Source organism: Nilaparvata lugens, chromosome 4 (genome assembly GCF_014356525.2).
Source record: "Nilaparvata lugens isolate BPH chromosome 4, ASM1435652v1, whole genome shotgun sequence".
Lineage (NCBI taxonomy): Eukaryota > Metazoa > Arthropoda > Insecta > Hemiptera > Delphacidae > Nilaparvata > Nilaparvata lugens.
In genome coordinates this window covers 15,367,398-15,392,592 of record NC_052507.1, presented here as the reverse complement: position 1 = coordinate 15,392,592, position 25,195 = coordinate 15,367,398, and the positions used below count along the sequence as shown (strand labels likewise).

The 25,195-nt window shown below is 34.4% G+C and overlaps 2 protein-coding genes across 4 annotated transcripts in view; one reads left to right on the top strand and one right to left on the bottom strand.

Moving 5' to 3' along the window:
- Positions 1-928: 928 nt before the first annotated feature.
- Positions 929-7,240, bottom strand: LOC120351009. 2 transcript variants are annotated; one of them, XR_005571156.1, is made up of 2 exons: positions 2,429-4,115; positions 929-1,274 (listed from the first exon to the last, which is right to left on the bottom strand). XR_005571156.1 is itself a non-coding variant. In XM_039426748.1 (2 exons), the coding sequence occupies exon 1, from the start codon at positions 5,701-5,703 to the stop codon at positions 4,873-4,875; it is 831 nt and encodes a 276-aa protein (XP_039282682.1). In that variant the 5' UTR covers positions 5,704-7,240; the 3' UTR covers positions 929-1,274; positions 4,542-4,872. The 2 variants fall into 2 exon arrangements, 1 of the variants encoding a protein (XP_039282682.1); XM_039426748.1 differs by lacking the exon at positions 2,429-4,115 and adding an exon at positions 4,542-7,240.
- Positions 3,784-25,195, top strand: part of LOC120351008 (modular serine protease-like) — a 37,560-nt gene continuing 16,148 nt past the window's right edge. The window contains exons 1-3 of one of the 2 annotated variants that reach the window (XM_039426746.1): positions 3,784-3,919; positions 18,209-18,266; positions 20,977-21,217. In XM_039426746.1, coding sequence (XP_039282680.1) covers positions 21,169-21,217 — 49 coding nt within the window. In that variant the 5' untranslated portion in view covers positions 3,784-3,919; positions 18,209-18,266; positions 20,977-21,168. Of the gene's footprint in view, positions 3,920-10,201; positions 10,535-18,208; positions 18,267-20,976; positions 21,218-25,195 lie in introns of those variants that run through there. The other variant, XM_039426745.1, reaches the window with a different exon arrangement.

The window sequence follows — 25,195 nt, the reverse complement described above, 5'->3', positions numbered from 1 at the left end:
CACATTGGCACAGAGGATCAGAGGTGTATCCTCATGCTGTCATCAGCTCAGCACACCTTCCCACCATCGTCCTGAACCGGTTAAAGGTTCGTACCCACTAGAACGTATCATACCATGACCGTGCCCGTACCGACACATACAAAAAAATATTCTTTACATCATTTGATATGTAATACACCCATTAGACCGTTCCGTCACCGGCCAAGCACGGAGCGTGCCATTCACGTCCAGGTCAACATTTGTCGGCCAATATATTTTGTCTGTGACGAAACGTTGATTTTTGAATAACCAATTACAGTACAAATTATCGTTAAATCTTTGACAAAGTCATACTTTTTATGTTTGATTTAATAAAGTACATTTTATCTTATTTTTTATTATGTTTTGTTAAATTTTTTTATGTTATGTTAAGCCCAGTCGATTTGACCTTCAACAGTTTGGAAGAAATTCGCGAATTGACTGCGTACTTCAAAAGCAGAAGCAACTGCATTGCCTCCTTGATGTCATAGATTCTGCTTAGGAAGAAACTGCATACGAGTCACAGTTTCCGTTTCAATTACTCCACGTCTTATGTAGTTATACAAAATGCAAGTGGTTAAAATAATTTTTTCAGCATATTCTCGTCTCAATTATAAATGCGAAATTTTTGACTTGAAATCCCAAAAGCATTTTCAACTACACGCCTTGCTCGGCAGAGGCGATAGTTAAAGTGACGTTTCTTGACATCAGCTATGGTCTGTTGTGATGGATAAGGTGTTAATAGATCATTTTTTAAAGGAAAGGCTTCGTCACCTAATATAACACAAGGTGCACTTACATTCGTTCCTGGAAAGTTTTTGCTAGCAGGAATATTTTACTTATTATTTAATATAGCTTGCCCCAGTTTCGATTTAGATAAAATACCACCATCACTGTCTTTGCCGAAAGCACCGACGTTTACAGCTATAAAATTATAATTAGCATCAACTAAAGCCATAAGTACAATGGAGAATGTTTTTTTGTAATTAAAATATAGGGAACCACTGTTTGGAGGTGCTACAATCACAATATGCTTTCCATCAATAATTGAACCTAGGCAATTAGGAAAGTTCCACTTGGACCAAAACTCTTCAATGTTTTTTTCCCATTGCTCTGTAGTGGGTGTTGGAATCATTTCACTCAACATGTTGTTTATTATAGCGTTAGAAACTTCAAAAACTGAACGTCTCACAGAACTGACCCCCATTCTATAGCTGAAAGCAATTGTTCTAAATGAGTCACCAGTTGCCAATTACCTGCAAATAAAAAAAAGCTTATATTGGGAATAAAATGAATAAAAATAGAATATAAAATAAAAATGAAATAATAAATAAATAAATAAAATGAAATAAGGAATAAAAATAATTGGAAATTATAAATTATTAACAAAATGAAATTATTTTATGTTAGAGGTCCAGCCTGTAAACAAAGATGGCAAAATCTAAGGGACTCATATAGGAGAGCCTTGAATAAGAGAAAAGTAAAAACGGGACAGGCAGCAAAAAAAATAAAAAAATGGAAGTATGAAGATGTCTTTTGTTGCTCCATTTTTTGCAGAAAAGAAAACTTTGGATTCTGTTGATATAACAAGTGATGAGGATAATGGAGACCATGATGACCACACTGTGGTCAACCACACATCCGAAACAGAAACAAATGCAATTATTGAAACAGCGTCTGACGATGTTGCTACTGATGCCCAGACTGTTAAAAGTTCTGTGCAAAATAGTAAGCCAGTTAAAAGAAGATTTAAAAATCGTATACCACAGTCAGCATCAGCTGTATTGATGGCAAAATTATTAGACAGCCAAAACTCACTTTGTACCTCAGAAAGAGCCTGACGAGCTAGATCATTTTTTTTTAATATTTCTGACACAGTGAAAAAGTTTTCTAAATACCAACAAGTGCTGGTAAATAACAAGGTTTTTTCTCTCGTTTCTGAAATGGAATTACAACTGCATTCACCAGCTACTAATGATTATTCCTACACCCCATCGCCAGTAGATGATGCATCTACCGGTACTACTACACCATGCACTACACATGGAGAATTGAGCGCTACACAGTCTCAGGAGAAATGGAATATTTATCAGTAAATTATTTTCCTAACTGTATACATATATCTCAATAAACAAATCATGAAATTATTTCACTTATATGGGCTACTTATTAAAAGTTATTAAAAACACAATGTAAAAAACTTAAATGTGAAAACTTTAGGTCTACATAAATTAGTCTATACTTTTGTTGATTATTTTTTTACTCATTTTTAATTTAAACCTGAAGATGGCAATTGCCAAAACCGGTAGTTATTTTAAAATATTTTAAAAGTTTCAATAAAGAGTGCTTTAAGTTTTTTACATTGTGTTTTTAATAACAAATTATGAAATATTATTTGGGTTTAACTTACCTTAGACAAACAGCTAGCTTTTCTTTAGGTGACAGACTGTCTCGTAATTGAGTGTTTCTCTTGGTTATATCATTTTCAATTTTTCTCAACAATTCATTAAACTAGAATGATGTCATACGGAAATACGAAATAACTTTGCTTCATCATCCATTAGGTGCCTATATAATGTCCAATACTCCCCCTCAGTTTTCCGTTTTCTTAGAGATTCGTGAATCCAATAGCGCCTCTGAGTTCCTCTATTTTCCTCTTCCTCGTCCAAAATAATTGCAACCATTGCCAATTCTGTTAATGATAATCGCCTAATAGTCATATTTAAAAATAATTATGTGAACACTGATTAGAACACTATTTCACAACAATGCAATATACATACATCTGTTCACCGCTACATTCTCTTGCTAACTGATGCGTTCCCAACAACTTCTGACCGGGCATCATACGCATATCATATGCATACCATACACGTACCATATGCGTAATGTACTGGCATAGAACGCTGTTGATTCGTTGTAGTGGGCATAGTTGTTATTTTACGTGCCTTGCATGGTCAGACACGGTCTGTGTCTGGTACGTTCTAGTGGGTACAAACCTTAAGGCAACAACAATCTCTACATCTCAGCTGGGTGCCAGGAACAATGTCATTAGGGTCATACACAAGGCCTTTGTTCCTGACCTCTCCCTGCAACCATCTCAGTCTCCATAACTCCCTTGCACTTCTAATTTCCTCCTGCTCGTCAAGTCTCAAGTATCTTCTTGATTTGAGGCACCTTGGTGGAGGGTTAGCCAAATCTCTAGAGACTGGGAGATCCTTATGAATGTGTTGCAACTGGGAAATGAACTTGTTCTTCTTCTCCAACCTTCTGAGATCTGGAGGCATGATGTTACTAAGCATAGGCAACCACTCAGTCTCTGTTGGTCTGAATGTCCCACTAATCTTCCTCATAGTTTCATTGAAAACTGTATCAATTTTCTCAACATGTCTGCTGCGAGCCCAGACAGAAGAGAAGTACTCCCCTGTACTGTACAGAAGTGCAAGACATGATGTTCAAAGGGCATTCATGTCACAACCCCAGGTTGTTCCCGCAAGTTTAATGATGATATTTAGCCTTGTCTCCAGTTTATCTCTCAACACCTGCAGATGTTGTCGATATGTGAGGGATCTATCAAGTCTGACTCCTAGGTAATGGGGAGCTTCCTGATGAGATATTCTTTTGCCACATAACCTGAGATCAATTGTCTTTTTTGCATGCTGGTTACTGAGATGGAATATTGTTGAGACAGTTTGGGACGGGTTTGGCTTCAAGAACCACTGCTGGAAGTATTCTGCCATTAACTCCAAGTCCTCATTCAACACAATTTGGAGCTGTTCAAAATTTCGACCTTGAGTAACAAGCCCAATGTCATCGGCATAAATAAACTTGCGTGATTGAGTAACAGGCAGGTCTGCAGTATAAACATTGAAAAACATTGGTGAAAGAACCGATCCTTGAGGTAAACCATTTTGTAATCTTCTTATAGTGCTGAGTTTACCATAAAGAGACACTCTGCATGTACGGTTTCTCAATATAGCTCCAAAGAGATTGACGGTTGCCTTGAATTTCAGGATCCTTGCTAACTTCAGAAGAAGACCAGATCTCCACACTGTGTCATATGCTGCACTAAGGGTCAGAAATACGGCTCCTGATTTGAGGTTTCTCTCAAACCCATGCTCAATGTAAGTTGTGAGCCCCAATACTTGTTCCTCACAACTCCTATCCTCCCTGAAACCAGCCTGCTCCTCTGGCAAACACTCATCCATTCTGCTCCCGACTCTTGTCAGCAGGACTCGTTCAAAAAGTTTGTACACAACTGACAGCAGGGCTATTGGTCTATAGCTTTTTGGGTCTCTTTGATCTTTTCCTGGCTTCAATACTGCTACAACCTTTGTTTGTTTCCAGGATTTGGGGAGCTCAGCTCTAACCACTCTAACCATTACTTCAGAAAAATACTTTGAGAGCCACATTATAGCTTTTGGTCCCAAATTCTTGATAAACTCAGGCAGAACTCCATCAACTCCTGGTGCTCTATTGCCTTTCATCTTTTTAATGGCAGCTATAATCTCTTCAGAACTTACCAACTCTGCCAAAAAGGATTGTTGCATGCAGTTTTTCAGCTCCTTCTGTAGTTTCCGCTTCATTTGAGCTTTCAGCTTTGGGGGCACATCTATATCACCATTTTTCTGGCAGATGTCAGCTATTTGATCAGGAGTCACATCCGCTCTTTTTATGGATCTTGTGTTCTCACTCAGCTTTCAGAGTAAACTCCATGATTTTCTGCTGGAGTGAGTGAAATCCAGACTCGGCATGGCTTCCATCCAACGATTGGGTCTTCCTTCATCCAAATTTTTTATCAGGCTATTGGCAAGCTCATCAGTTGGTGAAACTCTATATTCAGTCAGTAAACTATCATGCACATTCTGCATTCCAACATGGGACATAATTCTTTCTATGGCCTCTTGGGATAGATCTCTTTGCAGCCATGAAAAGCAGTCTGCTGAACCTTTCATAATTTGGTATGTTGATAGGGATTCTGGAAACTGTTTTCTCCACTTCTTCAGTAAACTTTGCCCAAACTGCCTTACGGAGATTCCACCTTGGAAGTTCAGGATTTTGAACACATAGCAACCTCATGCCAATCTCTAAAACCACCATGCTATGTTTACTTCCAGGGAATCTTGATTCAACTGATCTTGTCACATGCAAAGGTCTACCTTCCCTATTACATGACACAAAGCACAGATCTGGAGTGGTAGAAGTTCCCCACCTGGCAGAATGAAAAGTGCTGCCTTGTTTAGCATCATATTCCAAGTGACAATCATTTACTTCATCCCATCGAATCAGACTCTCACCATCCCTGTTTTCAGTTCTGTAGCCCCACAGAGGGCTATGAGAGTTGAAATCTCCAGCATATATGCACGGATGTGCAGCATGAGGGAGGACAGGGTTCTCCCATTCTTCCCCAGGGGGTTTGTACACATTGAATATACTCAGCCCTCCATATGCTATGCCTATGGCATGACTATTTCCATTTAAACCACTACAATTAGAAGCAATATTCGATGTAACAAATGTGGCAATTCCATGCTTATCATGATTTAAACTGTTAACAAGTGTATAGCCAGGAATCTTCAGCTTTTTATCCATATTCGCTGCTACATGTGTTTCTTGAATCAGTATGATGTCAATTTTGAGATCTTCACTCATTTTTCCACAAATTTCTCCTTTAGCTCTTGTCATGCCCTCAATATTAAGTTGTGCTATTCTAAGTAATTAACTATCTGGATTGCCCTGAAAAGGACTTTGGCCTATGTAGCCGGGAGACATTACTGGAATGTGTCTGGCTTGCAAAAAAATGAGCTTCAAATTGATTTCAAAATCCACTCAATATTTATAATGTACAATTACTCACATTAAAATTAAAAACAGTACTTTGAAACACAAGGCAGAAACATTGAAAAACATCAATACCTACTTCCCATCACCATAAAACATTTTGAGGTTAGAAAATATTCTTAGATTTGCCTTTAAAATTTCTTTATGAGAAATTACCTTTAAAAAAAAACCTTTTTGTTTTCAAACCTTTAGAAATAGTTGACATCAAATTCAATAATTTGGGCGAAATTGAAGCGTAACCTCCAATCTTCTAAGCAGACTGCAATGATTGTGACATTAAGAGTCGTCAAGATCTGAATTGCAACTCTCAATGAGACCACCCAAACTGTCCTCATAAAAGACTCTGGTAAGCAAAAAAGGAATGATATTTAAGAGAGTTATTGATCAGCTGTAGTTGAAATTGAATATATGAATTTATAGTACCATCTTGGAACAGGTAGGCTAAATGACATACAAGGATTAGAATCATAAAGAATATTATAATGATCATGAGTATGTAACAGACCTTCCAAAAAGTGTAATTTGGTTTGTTTTATTACCTTAGAATAGTAAAGCATGTACATACAATGGTGGGTCCACACAGTTGGACAATTATGTTGACAAATAAAAAGAGAATTCAGAATCTTCAAAATACAATTGTTTTGAATTTATTGTAGAACTCCTAGTCACAAAAATTGTGTAATTAATGAAATTACAGCTGTTGCATAAACAAACAAATATTGAAAGTCTTCCGCAAGACAAGAGAAATTGAAAAGGGACCGCGATGAATAATTGGGACCGTGGAAAAGTCTAACTTTGAATATACGACCTCAAAAAGTAAATATAAAAAATGTAATTTATAAATGTTTCTAAAAAACAAATGTAAATAAAAATGGTTTGAACAATGAATCGTTAAGTGCACAGAAGCACGGAACAAAATACTTAACTAAGAGGTTAGATGTCTTCACCAGCTGGCTTAAAGAAAACCAGTAGGATATCTGGAAGGTCTACGATGCCCATGGGCTGGACACCAGGTATGCGTCGGTATTGAATTGGACCAGATACCCAGACAAAACCGGCAACAGGACGGCAGGGAGCCATGGAACCAAGTACCAGGGCGGCGTCGGCGGTGAACTGCGCTGAATCCTCAGACAGACCGGCAGTGAGACGGCAGGGAGCCGTGCAGAAGTTGAATCCACTCCAAGTGTGACCAGCAGCAGGTAATGATGGTAACAAGGGCGCTGTACTAAGCGCTACAACTCAGTAGGTTTGTTACAAATGGAGATAGAATTGAATCCAAGTCAGTAGGATGATGATTACAGATGTCATCACGGCAGGTGTTGCGCGATAATGCGTAGGCTTGTGCATGGACAAGATGTTGTTAGAGAAAACAAGTAACTCCAGGTAAGTGAGTAGATCACAAATGTAAATTGTTGTGGTGATATGAACGAAGCACACACAAATTCTGATAAACCACAATGTGATGATGATAGTTCAATGAAGGTGTACACACGGCAGGCGCAATGTAACTTAGCAGCATACAAGTAGATTGATAGCCGCGACCCAATAAAGCAATTTCAAACATGAACAGTTCTAGGTTACAATGAGGTGGCAACTGGTGGCCAAAATAGTGTGCAATAGTCACTGAGAAAAGAAATCACAATGGTGTAGATTTCAAATGATGAGAGGAAATTACAAGGGTTGATGTAATTCCAGGAATAATTGTCATGGACAAGCTTCTTCAAATCCTAGATGCAGGATAAATTGTAACCTTGCTTAGTAACTAGTTCAATGCAGAAATGTCTGATGCATAAGTAATGTTTTTAATGCATTGAGTGTAGTGGAACTATATATTTTCTTGATGATTGAAAATTGTCAGTTGCTGACAAAAATGTTCTTGCAAGTGAGAGATTGCAAACAAAGTTTATGATGAAACAAATAACCTAACATGTATCATTTGGACACAGCTAGAATTGAATACAGAGAATAAAGTTCTTCTAGTAAAAATAGTTTATTCTGGATATTATCGTTGTTGGATCAACAGTTCTTCAGAATTAGAAGCACAAATTTGATAAATGTCGAAATTCGAAGTTGAGGGACAAAGCACATTGTGTGCGAGTAATGTCGTTCAGTTACTTACAAGTTTTTTGACACAAATAATGATGAACGTTGAAAATTAGAATACCACATCGAGAATAGATATTTGTGAATCGATGAGACACATTTTCAAAGCAAATTTGTCACTTTAAGATTAAAAAGGATAAATTTGAAACTTGGAAATACACTTTCTACAACCATTCCATCGACAGGAGCAGGAGGAACTCAGCCTACAAGGCAGTGTACCAACTGTGAAACAATGAACCCACCAGCAGAAAAATGGCAAATATAAATGAATAATGCTAAAATAGGCTAAAATAGGACTAATGCTGAACTAAGTATAATAAATCTATTTGATAAATCGATTGAAATGACAAAATTGACGAATAAAAATTAAAACTATCAAAATCGACAGGGCAACTGTGAACACAAGCACCAGCACTCCAAGCGGCAGCAACCAAAACAAGTGGTGACACACAAGCACCAGCGCTCCAAGAGGATATAAGGCATAAAACCATCCAAAAAGGGAATTGAAAATAAAATTATGTTAAAACTAGGACTTTGAAAATTTTCATCTCTGTTGCTAAGGAGATGTTTTTGTATATATATATATATATATATATATATATATATATATAATATATATATATATTATATATATATATATATATATATTATATTATCTATCAAGATGAATATGATGTAGTTGTGGAAATTAATTGATTCATTATTATTCTTTACTCTTAGGTCTGTTACTATAATACGTGCGTTCAAAACTATTTCAAAATTAAGTATTTTAATGGCACATCACAAGTAAGTAGCATGTAATTAGTAGGCCTATAATTATTCTTAAGTATGAAAAACCCTTTTGGATGAAAAAGACTAAGAAATTGTCAAAAAAATATATAAAAAACCCCATAATTTAAAAGAGAATCATTCATATTATTATGGAAAAATGAGAAATAGATTCAGATAATTTGAATTTTTATAAATATGTAGGGCTACCATTTTTATGTAAACCCTCAACTGTTGAAATTTTTTGTTTAACAAGAAAAAGATAATATTAGAATCGCATTCCGGAATTTATTTCAGGAAGTGTGCAGAGTGAATAAGCAATATTGCATATATTAAATATTATCTGGATGGATTTCCTATGATGCCAAGAAATGAGTCAAATACAAGAGATGTTATGAAAACTTCTTGTTTGATAAATGATAAAATATTTTTCTATAGAACCACTATTGTCATGAACCACAAGGTTTGACATACCCCCAAACATCAGTTCCTTCTTTAAGAGAGAAATAATTTTTTACAACTTTAAAAACTAAAAGCTGATCAGACAGTTTTGGCTGATAGACTAAAAACGCTGAGGAGAGGTAGAAGTGGGGCCTATAACCATGTCACATATGTGTAACCAATACTGAATATGTCACACAATATTGTATCCCATTGGTGTATTCTGGTGGATTGTTCAATGGATAAGGATTTTCTTTTTAATATACTCTCAATGGAATTTCAGTTATTAATTGTACAATAAATTCTGATTCTATTTGTAAATTAAAAGGTGACTTTAGACATTTTGATTGTATAAAAACATGCTGAACACATGCTTTTCTGTCAATAATTTACTTCACTAGTTTAAAAAATCTATTAGTGGGATGACATTTCTTCAAAATGTCCTCGTTTCCTTGCGCTACTCTTTATAATAATAATAATAATGGGCATTATTAATTTTCAATTTATAATCAATTAATTAACATTTCAATTTTCTCACAATATTGCAGTTAAATTAGCTCATTATAAGTATTCCTTAGGCCTTATACACACTTTTCTGTCATAATCATTATAATTATTTTCAATATGTAGTTTTTTTGTTGTAGATATCTATATCTTATTCACATTGTTACACAAGATGAATACGGTACTTCTTATGAATTATATTTCTTTCAAATTACGCATCATTGTTATGGTGGGGAGATTTCCTTTAATATTGTTTTGATTTTCGAATCGCATTCTGTAATTTCCTTTGGGAAGTGCGGTCATTGATTAAAATTTCCTGATCTGCCATTGACTTGGATAGACCTATATGTGTCAGACGTGATATTGCTCTAGGAACTTAGAGGAATTGAACGGATTTCCTATAATAAGATTCACTTTGAACTGTCATAATTTTCCCATGTATAATATCAATGATTTCATTCAATCAATGCTGACTGTTTAAAGTGAATCTCACTACAGAGATAGAGAGGAACTAGAAGGAATTTCCTCAAGGAACTGAGTTTCCTAGGGAAGTATGGTGCCATACTTCCACACCATACGAGGGTGCGACTCTATAGTGTGGTCTGTGGTCATATTTATTGATATTAATTTTTTTCGCCGCCAACACAGGATATGTGATAAAAACAAGGAGTATAACAAGATCTTCATTTCCCATATTATATTCAGTTATACTTGACCAGAGCTGAGGATAATAGGTCTTGTTCTAGTAATTACAGATTAATTTTAATAAACTACCCTATTATCATCGTTTTGCCAGCATTGAGAGCGATCATGAACATAGGCTACAGGTTTTTCACAGTTATTCTTGTTTCAATCTCAGGTATGGCAAACTGTGTAGTCGATTCTCTTATTATAATTCTATATTCTAAAAACACTTCACTTATATGCGCTACTTTTGTACAAATTAATAAAAACAATATAAAAACTTGTAGTACCCTTTATTATTAAAAACTTTAAAATATTTCAACGACTAGTTTTGATCATAACTTAGGTCATTTTCAAGTTGAAATGTAAATAGAAAAACAAACAAATAAATGTTGTAGATTTTTTGAGAAAATGAGTTTGTAAAAAATAAATTTATTTATATGTTTGTTTATTTATTTTCTACATTTCAACTTGAAAATGACCTAAGTTATGATCAAAACTAATCATTGATATATTTTAAAGTTTTTAATAATAAAGGTACTACAAGTTTTTATATTGTTTTTATTAATTATTATATTCTAATCTTCATAAATATTTTTCTAAGACTGCATAACATTTATATTGTTTTCATATAATTTTCAAACTAATTTTCTTTCATATAGGCTACATTTTTTAATTTTTTAATGTCCAATGCCACCTGCATGTTTAGCTTTCAGTTCAGGAATTGAGAGTCCCACACAAGATGAGCTTAGCTTGCTAAGATAATATCTGTGCGTGAATGTATTCTGCCATCCTAAATGTAAGACAAAATAGACTCACAATAATATTCTTGTCATATCTAACCAAATAAATGTATTCTGTAAATGAATTCTCTAGTTTTAATTAATAAAATATCTCTCCATTATTAGCGTATGGCTTTCGGTGGGGAGACCCAAGGGTAGTTACACCTCGCCGTATATAGTCCAAAGTTCCCTAAAGCTGCGTTTACACCAAAGTTATTAACAAAATGTTTATTTTTCCGTCCTCATAGATCCTATTAGATTGAATGGAACTTGACAAACACATATGTTCATCATTTATATGATAAGCTATGTTCAATCTAATAGAATCTGTAAGGATTAAGTTATTAACATTTTGTTAATAACTCTTGTGTAAACGTATCTTAATGGGAAACTTAATAGAATACATGTATTCTAGGTACCTTGATGGGGAACATTGGGAAACCGGACACTATAAAGTTATAGTGATAGCAATACTTTAAATTCGAATAAAGTTCTTTTTGGTGTTAAAAAGACAAAAGATATACAAAACCGAAAAAAAACACAAAACCACTAAGCCAAATATAGAAAATATTAATTTGTTTTATTTGAACTCTTTCTCCATTCAAATAGTACGGTAGCATGTAATGTTGTATATTCGATCTTATCAGAAACTATAACCACAGATTCAGATTGTTTATTTAGTCTATGCTATTACTTACTTAAATTAAAAATAGTGTCAACACATACTGAAGTATAGTGAAAACCAAATAATTTCAGTTTCATAATAATTAATTGAATTTTGATTTGAGACCTCTTCTGTACTTATACATTAATTTATTTATGTATAATATTATTGTAGTAAAAAAATTTAGATATTTCATAATTCAAATCACATGCTACATTTTGAGATGCCACAGCTAGGCCTTTTAGAACAAGAAGAAAAAGAAATCGCTGGCTGGTCAACCGACAAGGCTTCGTCCAGTTGTACCAATCCAACAAATCAAAATTATTAACTAGAAATTTAATAAATGGATATTCAAAGTTATGTCCAAATAAGGAGAAAATAAAATAAATAAAATAAAATTAAGTAATTAATAAATTTTTGGTACAAACCTCCACAACTGGGGTATTTAATTTAGGAACCAAATTGTACCAGAAATTTATTCAAGAAAGAAGTTAAATAAATAGAAAAGGAGAGTAATTGGTCGGCCGCCCAAAGAAAATGGAAAGTAGAGGGAAGAGAAAGAGAAAGAAGAGAGATCATTGTCAATTGATCAGGTCGACAAGGCTCAAAGAAGAAAATAAAATCTACAAGCATTGGACAAAACTTCAAAAATCCAAATTACCAAAGAGAAAAGCAAGAGTTAGCATGAGTTACCGAGAGAAAACTGAGCAATGAGTTTAGTGAGCAAATAACAAATTATCAAAATAACATATACAACTAAATTGATACACTGTAACTTACTTAGTTACGAAGCAATAATTATTACAATTCTTAAATATACAGTACATTCTTCATCATACCATGTTACAAGAAATCAAGTGACACAATAATTGTGCAGAATCACAAGTTTCCAAAGAACACAACAAAATTTTACACAAATAGAATAGTTACAAGAGTAACTACCACAAACATATGGGTGCGTCCACCACATATGTGTATTACAATAAAAAAATCTCATTATGAGAAAAGTCTACTTAAGGATTATTTCCCATTTTAAGTTGACTCACATGTGCTCGTCGCACAAATTTTTGTCCATCGGTTGAAAATAATTTCACACTGACTGGACTAATCCATTCTTTTATCAAATAAGGTCCAGAATACCTGGGAAGTAATTTGGCAGTAATCTGATTACATGCTTTACTAACAGGATTTGATTTTAGGAAAACAATATCACCTATCTTATATGGAATTGGATTTCTTACATATCATACCTCTTTTTACTGGAATTATGAGACTTCAATAAGTTATGATAAGCATCTTTCCATATTTTGTTAGTATCTTTAACAAACTTCGTTGGTAGTATATCATCAATTTTCCAAATATTGTTTATAGGATTATTAACCTTATGACGAAACATCAGTTCATGAGGAGAAAACTTGCTACTCTCATGGAAAGCACTATTGAATGCTAACGGAAGCCACTGTAGAGTTAAATCCCATTTATTCTGTTTGTCATGATTAAAGCTAATAAGACAAGATTTTAAATTACGATGTATTCTTTCTACTTGGTTAGGTTTAGGATTATATTCTGTTTGAGTTATATGCAAAATTCCCTTTTGGAAACAAAAGTTTTTAAAGAAATTTGATTTAAATTGAGGACCGTTATCAGAAACTACATATTTAGGGACACCAAAGTTTACAAATATTTTCTGAAGCTCCTTACATAAAGACTCAGAGGTTGCTTTTCGTAATGGAAGTAGCCATGAATACTTAGTGAAAGCATCCATACAGGAGAATATCATGGTGTTACCACTTGTTGTCCTTGGTAATGGCCCTACAAAGTCCAAGAACATTTTTTCCATGGTTGTGAAGCAATAGATGAACAAAGATAACCATAATTAGTTTTTTGTGCTGGCTTACTCAATGAACATAACTTGCAGGACTTGATGAAAGCAACTAGATCTTTAGAAATACCCTTCCAAATAAATTTTTGTTTTATTTTGTTTAGTGTTTTCAGAAAACCAGAGTGACCGCCATAAGTAGTTTCATGATAATATTTGAAAATCATGGGCTTCAAAATACTAGGAAGAACAATCTTGGGTTCCTGATTATTTCTGCTATTATAAAGAAGTACCCCTTTAGAAATAGAATATGGAAAAATATCTTCTCCAGATTCCTCTTATTCATTATCTCTATTATGAACGGATCCTTTTTTTGATAATCAGAAATCTCAGTAAAACATAGTGGAAAGTCAGATAGAGCAACGTTACACAAAGCAGGAGAATCAAGACTTTCAAATTCATTAGGAGAAACATTATCAGTAGATTCCTTATCAGGATTTTCATCAAACATCCTACTTAGATAATCAGCAATCACATTATCAGTACCCTTGATATGTTTGACATCGAACTGGAAAGAACTTATTCTAAGAATCCACCGGCCTATCCTTCCTAATGGCTTGGGAGCCATTGCAGAGCACTATTGTCAGTATGTAAAGTAAATTTCGTATGCTCTAAGAAATATCTGAACTTTTCAATACCAAATAACACAGCAAGTGCCTCTTTTTCATACGCCGAATATTTCCTTTCTAAAGTGGATAATGTTCTGGATGCAAATGCTATTGGGGCAAGAGTACCGTCATAATCCTGACTCAAGACACAGCCAATACCTACACTAGATGCATCTGTTTCCAGAACAAATCTACGATTAAAATCGGCAATTTTTAAAACAGGAGGCTGGGTAATTATCATTTTCAATTTGTCAAATGCTTGCTGGCATTCAGTACTCCAAATGAATTTTACATCTTTCTTTCGAAGTGCATTTAATGGGGCTGCAATGGTTGCCAGGTCGGGAATGAATTTATGGTAAAAATTTAACAAACCAATGAATTTCTGAATGTCTTTCACCCTTTTCGGTACAGGACTGTTTACAATGGCCTTAGTTCTATCAGGGTCGATGCTAATAGAGTTGTGAGAGACAATATGTCCAAGAAAAGATATTTTTGGAACACAAAATGACACTTTGGTAGGATTAACAGTTAGACCTGCACTACGAAGACGGTTGAATACCTCTCTCAGTACTTCTAAGTGGGATTCAAGAGTTTCAGTGTATACAATTAAATCATCAAGATAGAAATAAACGTTTTTAAATCTAAGGTCACCAAATATTTTCTCCATTAGGCTGGAAAGTACTTGAGCTCCAGAAGAAATTCCATTTGGAATTCTTTTATATTGATAAAGTGCAAAAGGAGTAATGAAAGCAGTTAACTTTTTAGAACGTTCGGTAAGAGCAATCTGTCCATAAGCATTATTCAAATCAAGAGTAGAGAAGTACTTGGCTTTCGAAAAATGATGAAAGGATGTATTTAGATTTCCAATTGGTGCAGAAATTAATTCAATATTTTGATTTAGACGCCTATAATCTACTACCAGTCTGAAATCTTTCTCATCAGTGGGATTTTCAGTTTTTGGTACAAGAAAACAAGGGCTGCTATACTGAGAGTCAGAGTTTTCAATAACTCCATCATCCAATAATTTCTGAATTTTACTTCTCATAACCTGAGTTTTGAAAGGAGTAAGAGGGAAAGGTTGACATCTAACAATTTTATTTGAAGTCAGTTTGATATCATACTGTACTAAATCAGTACTCCCTACTCTACTGGTCAATACATCAGGAAAGTCAGCAATGATTTTGTTCACCCTTTTCAATTCAAAATCAGAAAGATGAGAAACATCTCCAGGAATAATTTTTTGAATAACATTACTAACCGAGAAATTTCTTTTATTAGCATTGTTGTTTGCATCACGAATTAAAGGAAATGTAGTACTAGGGTTGAAGCAAAAGAAGTATCGATTATTAGGTAAATCAATAATCATATCTGACATTTTTATAAAATTAGCACCAAGTATTATCTTGACTGGCAAATCACTACTCAAAAGGAATTCAAACTTCCAAGTCATATGTTGCAATCTGATTTTCATAATACAAGCCTTTTTTATAGTCATATCAGAAGAATTAGCAGCAGAACAAATCAGGTTTTTACTGAATACATTGAAATCCACCTCATTACTTTTAGTCAACTCATGAAATAAGTTGTATGAAAGAAAGGAGTAAGAGGAACCAGTATCAATCAAAGCAGACTGAGTTATTTTGCTATTTCCAAAGCTAACAGGAATAAAAGGCAGATTATTATTAGAATTGATAACGCCACAAAGTCCTTTTTTAATCTTTCCTAATTGGTTTTTGTGAGTATAATTCTTTTTTATTTTTAGACTTGCATTAGAAATCAGGTGTTGTCTTTTGGAAAACCGCGCCGCTCGTTTTTTGAATAACAATTACGAGAGATGTGACCTTTCTGATTGCATGTGTAGCATACACTATCATTCCTACGGTTGAAATTATTTTTATTGGAATTTTTATTATTAGAATTGCCAAAAGCATGATTTTGAACAGAAGTATTATTGTACAAATGCATTCTTTCATTATCAATGAAGGCAATATTTTGAGAATGAACTGCAAGCATATTTAGGTCATTGAATGATTCAGGTTTTTTCATGAATACTAACCTACTTCTCTCTTGAGGATTAAGACCAGATATGATTGTACTTACAATTTCAGCTTCACTCTCATCCAATAATAATAATTTCGCTGCTTCTTTGATACTTGTCACGTATGATGATAGGGCTTCACAAGGTCCTTGCAATCTATCAAATTTATCTCTCTTAATTGTTGAGAGAAGACGCTGAGGGATAAAATATTTCAACAAGTCAAGGTGAAATTGTTTGAAGCTAGCATTAGAATTCAAAGAGTACAATATTTTATCACCTAAAGGTCCAGTTGTATAAGGAACAAGAATTTGCAATAGGCTTGTGTCAGACATAACTGATAAGCTATCAATATTTAATCCATCACAAGGCTGAAGATTTTTCAAGAAGCTTTCTACAGGATTTCTCAATTTATTGTAGAAACTTGAATCAATTTCCAAAGTTGGTCTAGGGATCAAATTATTAACTTGATAACCATGATTGAGTTTTGATGGACCAATATTTTCAAATTCAGTTGTAGACTCACCACTTGTACCAGGTTCACACAATGTAACAGCACAAGTATCCTTTGAACTAGTTCCTAAATTTTTATTAATTACAACTTTAGATTGACTAGGAAAAGGTTCTAGTAAAGCAGCTGGATTCGGTGATGGTGGTCTAGATGGAGCAATCAAGCTTTGTAGTTCAATAATTCTATTATAACAATCAATAAAATGTTTTGCAAATTCGAAAGCTCATCCAAATTTTCAGTTAAGACAAAAGTTTCTTCACTCTCAGTTTGTAAAAATACAATAATTTGTTTCATCCTATTTAAATAATGCATAAATATTGACTCAATTTTTACTACATTAGCTCTGATTACAGTTCTGTAATATCCAGTTTGCACACCATTTTGTACAGTGTCAATAAGTTCCATTACTTTTGGAAGTTTTTCTCTAAGACAATTGACTGACTCATTATAACTTGACAAATTATGAATAATTTGATTGGTACTATTACCTGCTAATGAACGATAGCTAGATCTAAGATTACTCACATTGCATGACTCAAGACTTGACAAGTCTTCTCCCAAGGTCATGAGTTCAAAAACAAGGTTAGGTTTTACAAGATAATCAGGAATAATTTTCTGAGTTAAAAATTTACTCAGATCAATTTCATCAGAAATAGTCTGATTTAGTTTTTCCATGATTACAAAATCGATGGTTATAGCAAGTGAAACAATTCAATACGGTACAAAATACAAATCATGAAAATAATTGCTCAGTACTAAGCTCTCTCTCAGTAACCATACTAAATAAATTATACTTCAATTTCAACCAAGATTTCCATATAAATTAAAAAGGCAGAACCACATTAGAACCACGGTCCGCTACCAATTGGAAATCTAAATACATCCTTTCATCATTTTTCTTCAAAAATATTATCTTTTTTTTATTTTGTAGTAAAAAAATTTAGATATTTCATAATTCAAATCACATGCTACATTTTGAGATGCCACAGCTAGGCCTTTTAGAACAAGAAGAAAAAGAAATCGCTGGCTGGTCAACCGACAAGGCTTCGTCCAGTTGTACCAATCCAACAAATCAAAATTATTAACTAGAAATTTAATAAATGGATATTCAAAGTTATGTCCAAATAAGGAGAAAATAAAATAAATAAAATAAAATTAAGTAATTAATAAATTTTTGGTACATTATGAATATACTGGATAGGATCCTTTGATTACCCGCGATCAGATGAATTATTGTTATGTGTAGGGCCTATTGTTTTATCATCCACAAGAAACATTGAAAGATCATATCGGTACTTCCTCAAGTTCATATCTTTCTTTAAAAATTGAAATAAAATTAAAGAGAATAATTTTAAAAAACGTATTGTCAGTTACAGATGTGTTTTCTTCTGGATCAAGATTGTCAACCAAACATGGAAATGTTATCAAGTAAGTATTATAATACTTATACTATCAAGAAAGTGGAACAAATTAGAATTTATTTTTATTTTAAAATTTTTAAAAGCCCACACGAAGCAAAGTGCCACTCACTTTGTGTGAGCTTGATTTAGTAGGCCTACGGTAGGCACTGTGATTTTATTCTTCTAGAAAATTTATTCTCGCCCAAGCAGACTCCCTGTCAAACAGCGCATAAAAATTTACCTATAATGAGGTCCATGTTATAATGACAGTACTTGATTAACATTGGTGTTGCTATCGTTTATCATTCGGCAAAGCAGATAACGCTATCCTTTGTTAGTTTTGAGCTGCCAGATCGTTTAACAATAATCTGGGAATATAATTAATTAACAAAATACTCAATCTTGAATATGAAAATGTATTACAGTATTTAATCATTGAAAAATATAATTTATTGACGAATAAATTATAATTGATTATTTTCATTAAAATTCAAAATAAAAGTGAACAAGAATGAACATTTAATATCCATATCAGGGGCGCCATTTGTGGGGGGGCAGGGGGGCCTAGCCCCTCCCCTCCCAAGGATCAGATGAATAATGAAAATGCGGGTCTATCTACACGAATCCTTAGAATTTCATACTGATTTAATACTTTTTTTGAACAGCAGTAATATAATTCCTTCTACAGTATCAACAATGTAGCAAAATTTCCTTGAAAGTATGGGTACGGAGTAATAAAAAATACCTATATTTTTCTCTTTGGTATAGTTGAAGCTTGAATATAGAATGGGTACAATTATTGATGAGGGCACAATAAGAGAGTTATTGCATAAATTTCAACGTGAGAATTAACAAGCTGCAAGATGTCACAGTGAAAGCAAAAGAAAGGGCACAATCAGACAATCAAAAATGTATGTACAGAGTTGGTGAGAATTATGGGAACAGCTTAATGTTTCTTTAGCTTTCTAATTGAAAGTTATTTTCCAATTAGAATATGATCCCCAATGGAATTGTTGAGATTGTCATTGTAAGAGAAAAATTTATCTTTTTCCATGATTTTTAAGAAATTTTGTTTCAGTGTATTCCTACTTTAGGGCCTCTCTGTAGGTCTATATTTCTAATAAATACTTCATGATTAACTAATAATGTAGGCTCATATGCTTGTATTGATACTTCAAACAGATTTGTATAAAACTGGAGAAAATGAAGCATATAATAACATCTTCGAATGTAGCATTTATGGGGAAACCAAGGACCCTCTACCCTTTGGGCGTATTCCTTCCCCGCCTCTCATACCTCTTGGTTTTTGCCCCCCACCCCCCCTAAGAATTTGGTGAAATGGCCACTGCCACTGCATCAGATAGTATACAGGTATGAGCACAGAATACAATATTATGTGACAGCACAGAATACAATGCTGTATTCTGTGGTATTAGTTACATTCGTGGTCAGTATCAGTGGCAAGGTTGAGTGTCAACATCGTTCTCCTATCTTTCTCCACTGACATTATAACCTGAACCTTTGCTATATCAATTTTCCAAGTGGTTGTAGATTGGCAGTTTGTACATTGGCTCGCTAGATAGAAGCATTGTCAACGGTTGCGGCAAGTCTTGTTTTCTATTGGCCGATCGTTTTGGCGGTTATTTTGTGTCAATCTTCCCCTATGCTAATGCATTGAAGCAAGGATTACTCTATGTATAGATTTGAATTGAAATGCTTTCTTGGATTTTGAAAATGATTAATATAAGTGCTTATAAAAACCCAGACATCTCAAAACACTGTATCATACACTCATAACACTTTACAGAACTCTACTTCAACTTCTAACTTCCAACTCCACCTCTGCTGCCTCCACTTATCCTCCCAATCTATTCCTCTTTTTTATTGAAACTTTATTTATGTGGTAGACCTACCCTACATAAAATTCATGATAATTTTACACATATGCTGTCTAGATAATGATAGCTTATAGCCAATTAAGCCCATTACCTCCATAAACAAAGCCGTAGTGCATTCGTGTGACGTCAGCACAGGTAGGTCTACACCAATAAAAACTCGTTGATTTCAGCTGATCTATATCAGCTAGTGTTTTTATTGGTGTAGGAGCCCTACCTGTGCTGACGTCACACGAATGCACTACTACGACTTTGTTTACGGAGGTAGTACTAAGCCACGGTTGCTCTAAATCTTGTTAAATTTCAATCACGATTAAATTCCACAGGAACCATTCAGAGAAGACTATTTTTTAGAAAATAATGGTTTTCTGATTGGTTATCGTGATATTCAATCAAGGTTAGAATTTAACCGGCTTTTGTGCAACCGTTTTTGTTAAGTATGTTATGGAGTAGTAACGATATCCAAGTAGCTGTTTTTATCTACTTGTTGGCATAGGTAATTTATCTTTTGAGATTTGAGAGGATCAACCGAATGATCTTGGATATCAGGGTTTCTGAGTTTTTCTCAGGCTTTGATGAATGATGTGATGTGTAACTTACGTGTACCGTGTATAGGCTATTTTGTGACTTGTGAATCACAAAGAATTATATTTTTATATATCTGTGCGTAAGTAAATACATCGCCGTTCTTTATGAAAATTTTCTTTCTGACCATTTTTATACAGTTGTGTATTACTGATCTGCGGTTTACTATCAATAAGTACCTATTACGGTAAAATATGTGGTCTGAATAATCTTATCTTAATCACGAACTTTGTAAGAAAATCCATTATTCTATTGTAGATCCAAACCATTGATGGGAACCAGATCTTGTCAGATACCATCAGTACGAACACAATCTATTTCGAGAAGAAATCCGAATCGGAGAAAGAAAACCTACAGCCGAATTCAGTAGTGGATGGAAATGGAGCAGTGGTGCACATTGAATGTGGTGATGGAGCAAGAGAGAGTACCTCCTGGCAAGGAGAGCATTACATGGTCTGCTATGATGGGCAGTGGTACCCACCCAATAATGTGTGCATTAGTGAGTATTCGTTTCCTCATTATAGTGTTTCAAATTGTTTATTTGAAAAATCCTCAGCTCCATGTTCGATATTCCAATTCTGTTGACTGTCAGTAGACCGGGTTGTAAGGCCGATCTGCAAAGTAGTGGACTGTGTGAAAGTGTATAGATGAGATCTATATCTGATCTAGGCACTGACAGCTTTTCATTATTTGCTATGAGCGGATTTACAAACCTTGAATGTGTAGATCCGAAAAAATACCTCTGGTTTACTGTGCGTCTGAGCACAAGTAAAATGCACAAAAGTAGTGCAATAATGATGACTAATAATTAAAGAATAATAGATAATAAGTTTCTTATTATCCGTATGTAATGCTGATATTTGAATGTAACTATTGGAATGCTTAAAATTAATGTAGTTGTAATTAAAATAAAAAGAATTAGGAATGCACTCAAGTAGTTTATTGTACCTAGACTTTTTGCTAGTACGTTTAAGAATACTGATACAATGTTTCAAAACGATGTTACCTCTGTGAGCGCAAAAGATTGAGTAAATACAAAGATAAAGTTGGGATATCAATGTTAATGTTGAAATACACAAAAGAGTATATTGATGCTGAAACTAATAATAGAACAATAATGACAATGAGTAATGATTGAATTGAACGTACAAATTTTAGCAATGTTTAAAAATGAATAAAATTTAGAATACTTGAAAAAAGATCGTAAATATGAGAATCTTAACCTGACTAATAAAAACAGTCGAGAGACAAAAAATCCTAGATAAAAGTCCTGCAAAATTCTTAGTAATCTTAAAGGTAAGAAAAAACAGAAATTATATGAATATGAACAATTACCTAATTTCACAACAAATGAAAACTAGGAATTCAGTTTAGGTAGAATCCAATCGTACCTGAAGCTTTCAAGCTGTTGACTATGTAACACTGAAAGAGGACAAATATAGCAACTTGGCTATAATGTAAGCAGAAGGAGCAGAAAGTCTGTCCAGAACTGAAGGTTCGATTAATAATTAAAAATAGAAAAGGTTGAAAAATACCAAATACAATATTGAAAGGAGACGAAGCTCAGCATATTGTATTACATAAGCGGGCTGGGAAATGACAGCTTAACGCATGTCAAGTTACATGGGGAATATTACTATATGTAGAACACATAAGTAATAATAATAATAGAAGATAAAAAATTGAATGATTGATCGTATTAAAATAGTTATTATTTAGGAATAAAGTTAATCAGGAACAAAATTGATGGGATGAAGACTACCAGTAAACACAGTGCCTCTGAGAGGGTAAGTACAAAAATGTGAATAATAGAATAAGACTTCCCTGAATAATTAATGATGTGTTGCCAAAGTGATAGGCCTACGGTGACTCAAAATCCGAGGATGGAACTTGACTCCTGTCAAGTACATTGTAGTTGCAGACAGCTGCTGGGCTAATAGAAGTTGAACGATGAAGATATCTTGATTATATCCTGATAAACGATGACCGATGCGGAAGAGAACTTGATTTGAGTACGTTGAGATATTGAAAGTTGAGACTGTTCCAATATTAAAATTGATAATGAATATAACGACGAATGGGCACTTCACAAATTGAATGAGTTTCACTGGTTGAATGTTAATTGGAAAAAAGGTTCCACCATGAGTTAAGTAGAATAATTTAATGTTTGAGGTTATGTCCTAAAGTTGATGTAATTGCAGTGAATAAATATTTGAAAAAAGAGATAAAATGTTCTTGACGAATGAAATCACTGGCATCAGTAAGAATTGAGATTGACAAAGTTCGACTAAATAACTGATGAGTAGCTAAGACTGAGTAGCTAAAAATGAGTAGCGGTTGACAATGAAAGGCAAACTGCACTTGCGCAAATTTCCTGAGTTGAAATATTGAATAAGGTAAGCTGCACTTGCACAAGACTTCCCAAGTTGAAAAATGTATCTCCTATGAGCATACAAGATGAATGAATGTAACCGCTAAAAAGTGTGTACTGATGCTCAGTAAAATTGAAGTGATAAATAATAAATCAAAAGTTCATATTGAGGATTGTTGAAAGTTCATGTGGAATTCATGTTGAAATTACTTACAGTTCATAATAATAATGTGATGAATAATTGAAAAACGTTGTACGCAGAAAGCATGGCGTGATTTGCAAAAAAGGACGCTTAGTAGAAAAGTCCCGAAAGGTAAGTTAAATTCATAGAAAATATGGTTGAAAAACGTTCACTGATGAAAAATGCGTTGAATGGTTCTTGAATAAGCACACAAACTAGGACATAATGAATGATGAAAATGGATAAAGTTTTCCAAAGATGGACGCGTTAAATTGAGATGTTACATCGTATGACTGTACAAAAGAAGTGACCCTTCTTGCTTGCTGGTTGACGAAACAGGAACTGCCCAAATAGCGGAAACATGACGTCCACGGCAGTCATGAGCACAAACTCTACGAATGAAGTGAACATATAAAATCGATATTAAGCGAACTGAAGGTGTTGAGGTTGAAGTGACTGTTGAAGTATACCAAAGGAGGTTCAAAAACAATGAAAATACAATTCAAAATACTTATAGACGAATATTAAACTAGAAAACATTGAAAGAAGCAGACGACAACTAGCGCTACTATCGATCAAGCGATCAATGAAACTGTGACGTCAGAGATCGCATGACACATGAGAAAGTTGTCGGCGGACTGTAGCAGCGGTAGATTCAAATGCTACAAAAACAAGATGGACGACCATAAGACTGGCTAAAACATGAGACGAAATCTAACATAAAGCTCCCCCCTCGATGCAGGAACAAGTCTTGTCAACCAAGACGTAGCGAGTGCAAAAAAATGATGAGTACGAAAAAATACATATATGTTAGATGAGTCGAATAGAAATACACGAGCAATACGAATAATAGGTGGATAACATGATGAATAAATGCTAATACAAAAAGGACAAGTAGTGAAAGACTACCAAAATTAATCATCTTCAAGTGCTGGAAGCGGAGCGAGACTAGAGATTGCTCTCTTGAACCTACCATGTGCAGTCTGCACTGTAACAACACGAACTTTTCCATCGGCACCTGGATGGGTTTCAATGATGCGAGCTAACTTCCATGTGGAAGGAGCAGAATTGAGATCTTTCAGAAGAACCATGGTGTCAACTGTGAGATTGTCCGATTCAGTAAGCCATTTGTGCTTGCGTTGAAGTGTGACTAAGTACTCCTTAGACCATCTGTCCCAAAGTTCTTGAGTGATTTTTTGAAGAAGTTTCCAACGACACCTGTTATCGACATGGGTGGTGGGCGGGCAATGGAAAGGCAACGCAGTCAATGGGCGACCAACTAAGAAGTGACCTGGCGAGAGATACTGAAGATCTTGAGGGTCCTCTGTAAGAGGTACGAGTGGACGAGAGTTAAGGATAGCTTCAATTGAGCTGCGAATGTAGTCATATCTTCAAAATTAAGAATATGATTGAATGTGACGACTTTGAAAATTTTCTTGAAATTCTTGACAGCATTCTCCCATAGACCTCCAAAAGATGGGGCGCGAGGTGGAATGAAGTGCCACTTGATATTGAGAACCGACGTGTAGTTATGAATATCTTGTTGAGTTTTAGATGACTCAAAAAACTGATGTAGATCTTGTAGTTCATTGTTTGCACCTACAAACGTGGTTGCATTGTCCGAAAATATGGAGTGTGGAATACCACGACGTGATGAGAAGCGAATGAGTGCCGCAATAAAGGCTTTCGTTGTCAACTCTGAGACGACTTCTACGTGTACTGCTTTCGTGACCATGCAGACGAAGATAGCTAAATAAGCTTTTGAATATGTGCGTGATTTCTTGGAACCAACAAGTAATGAAAACGGTCCAGCATAATCTATGCCAGAGTTATAGAATGGAAAATCAGACTGTATTCTGACAGGAGGAAGTTGTCCCATGATTTGTTCCGAACGAAATTTGGCGAAGCGAAAACATAAATGGCAG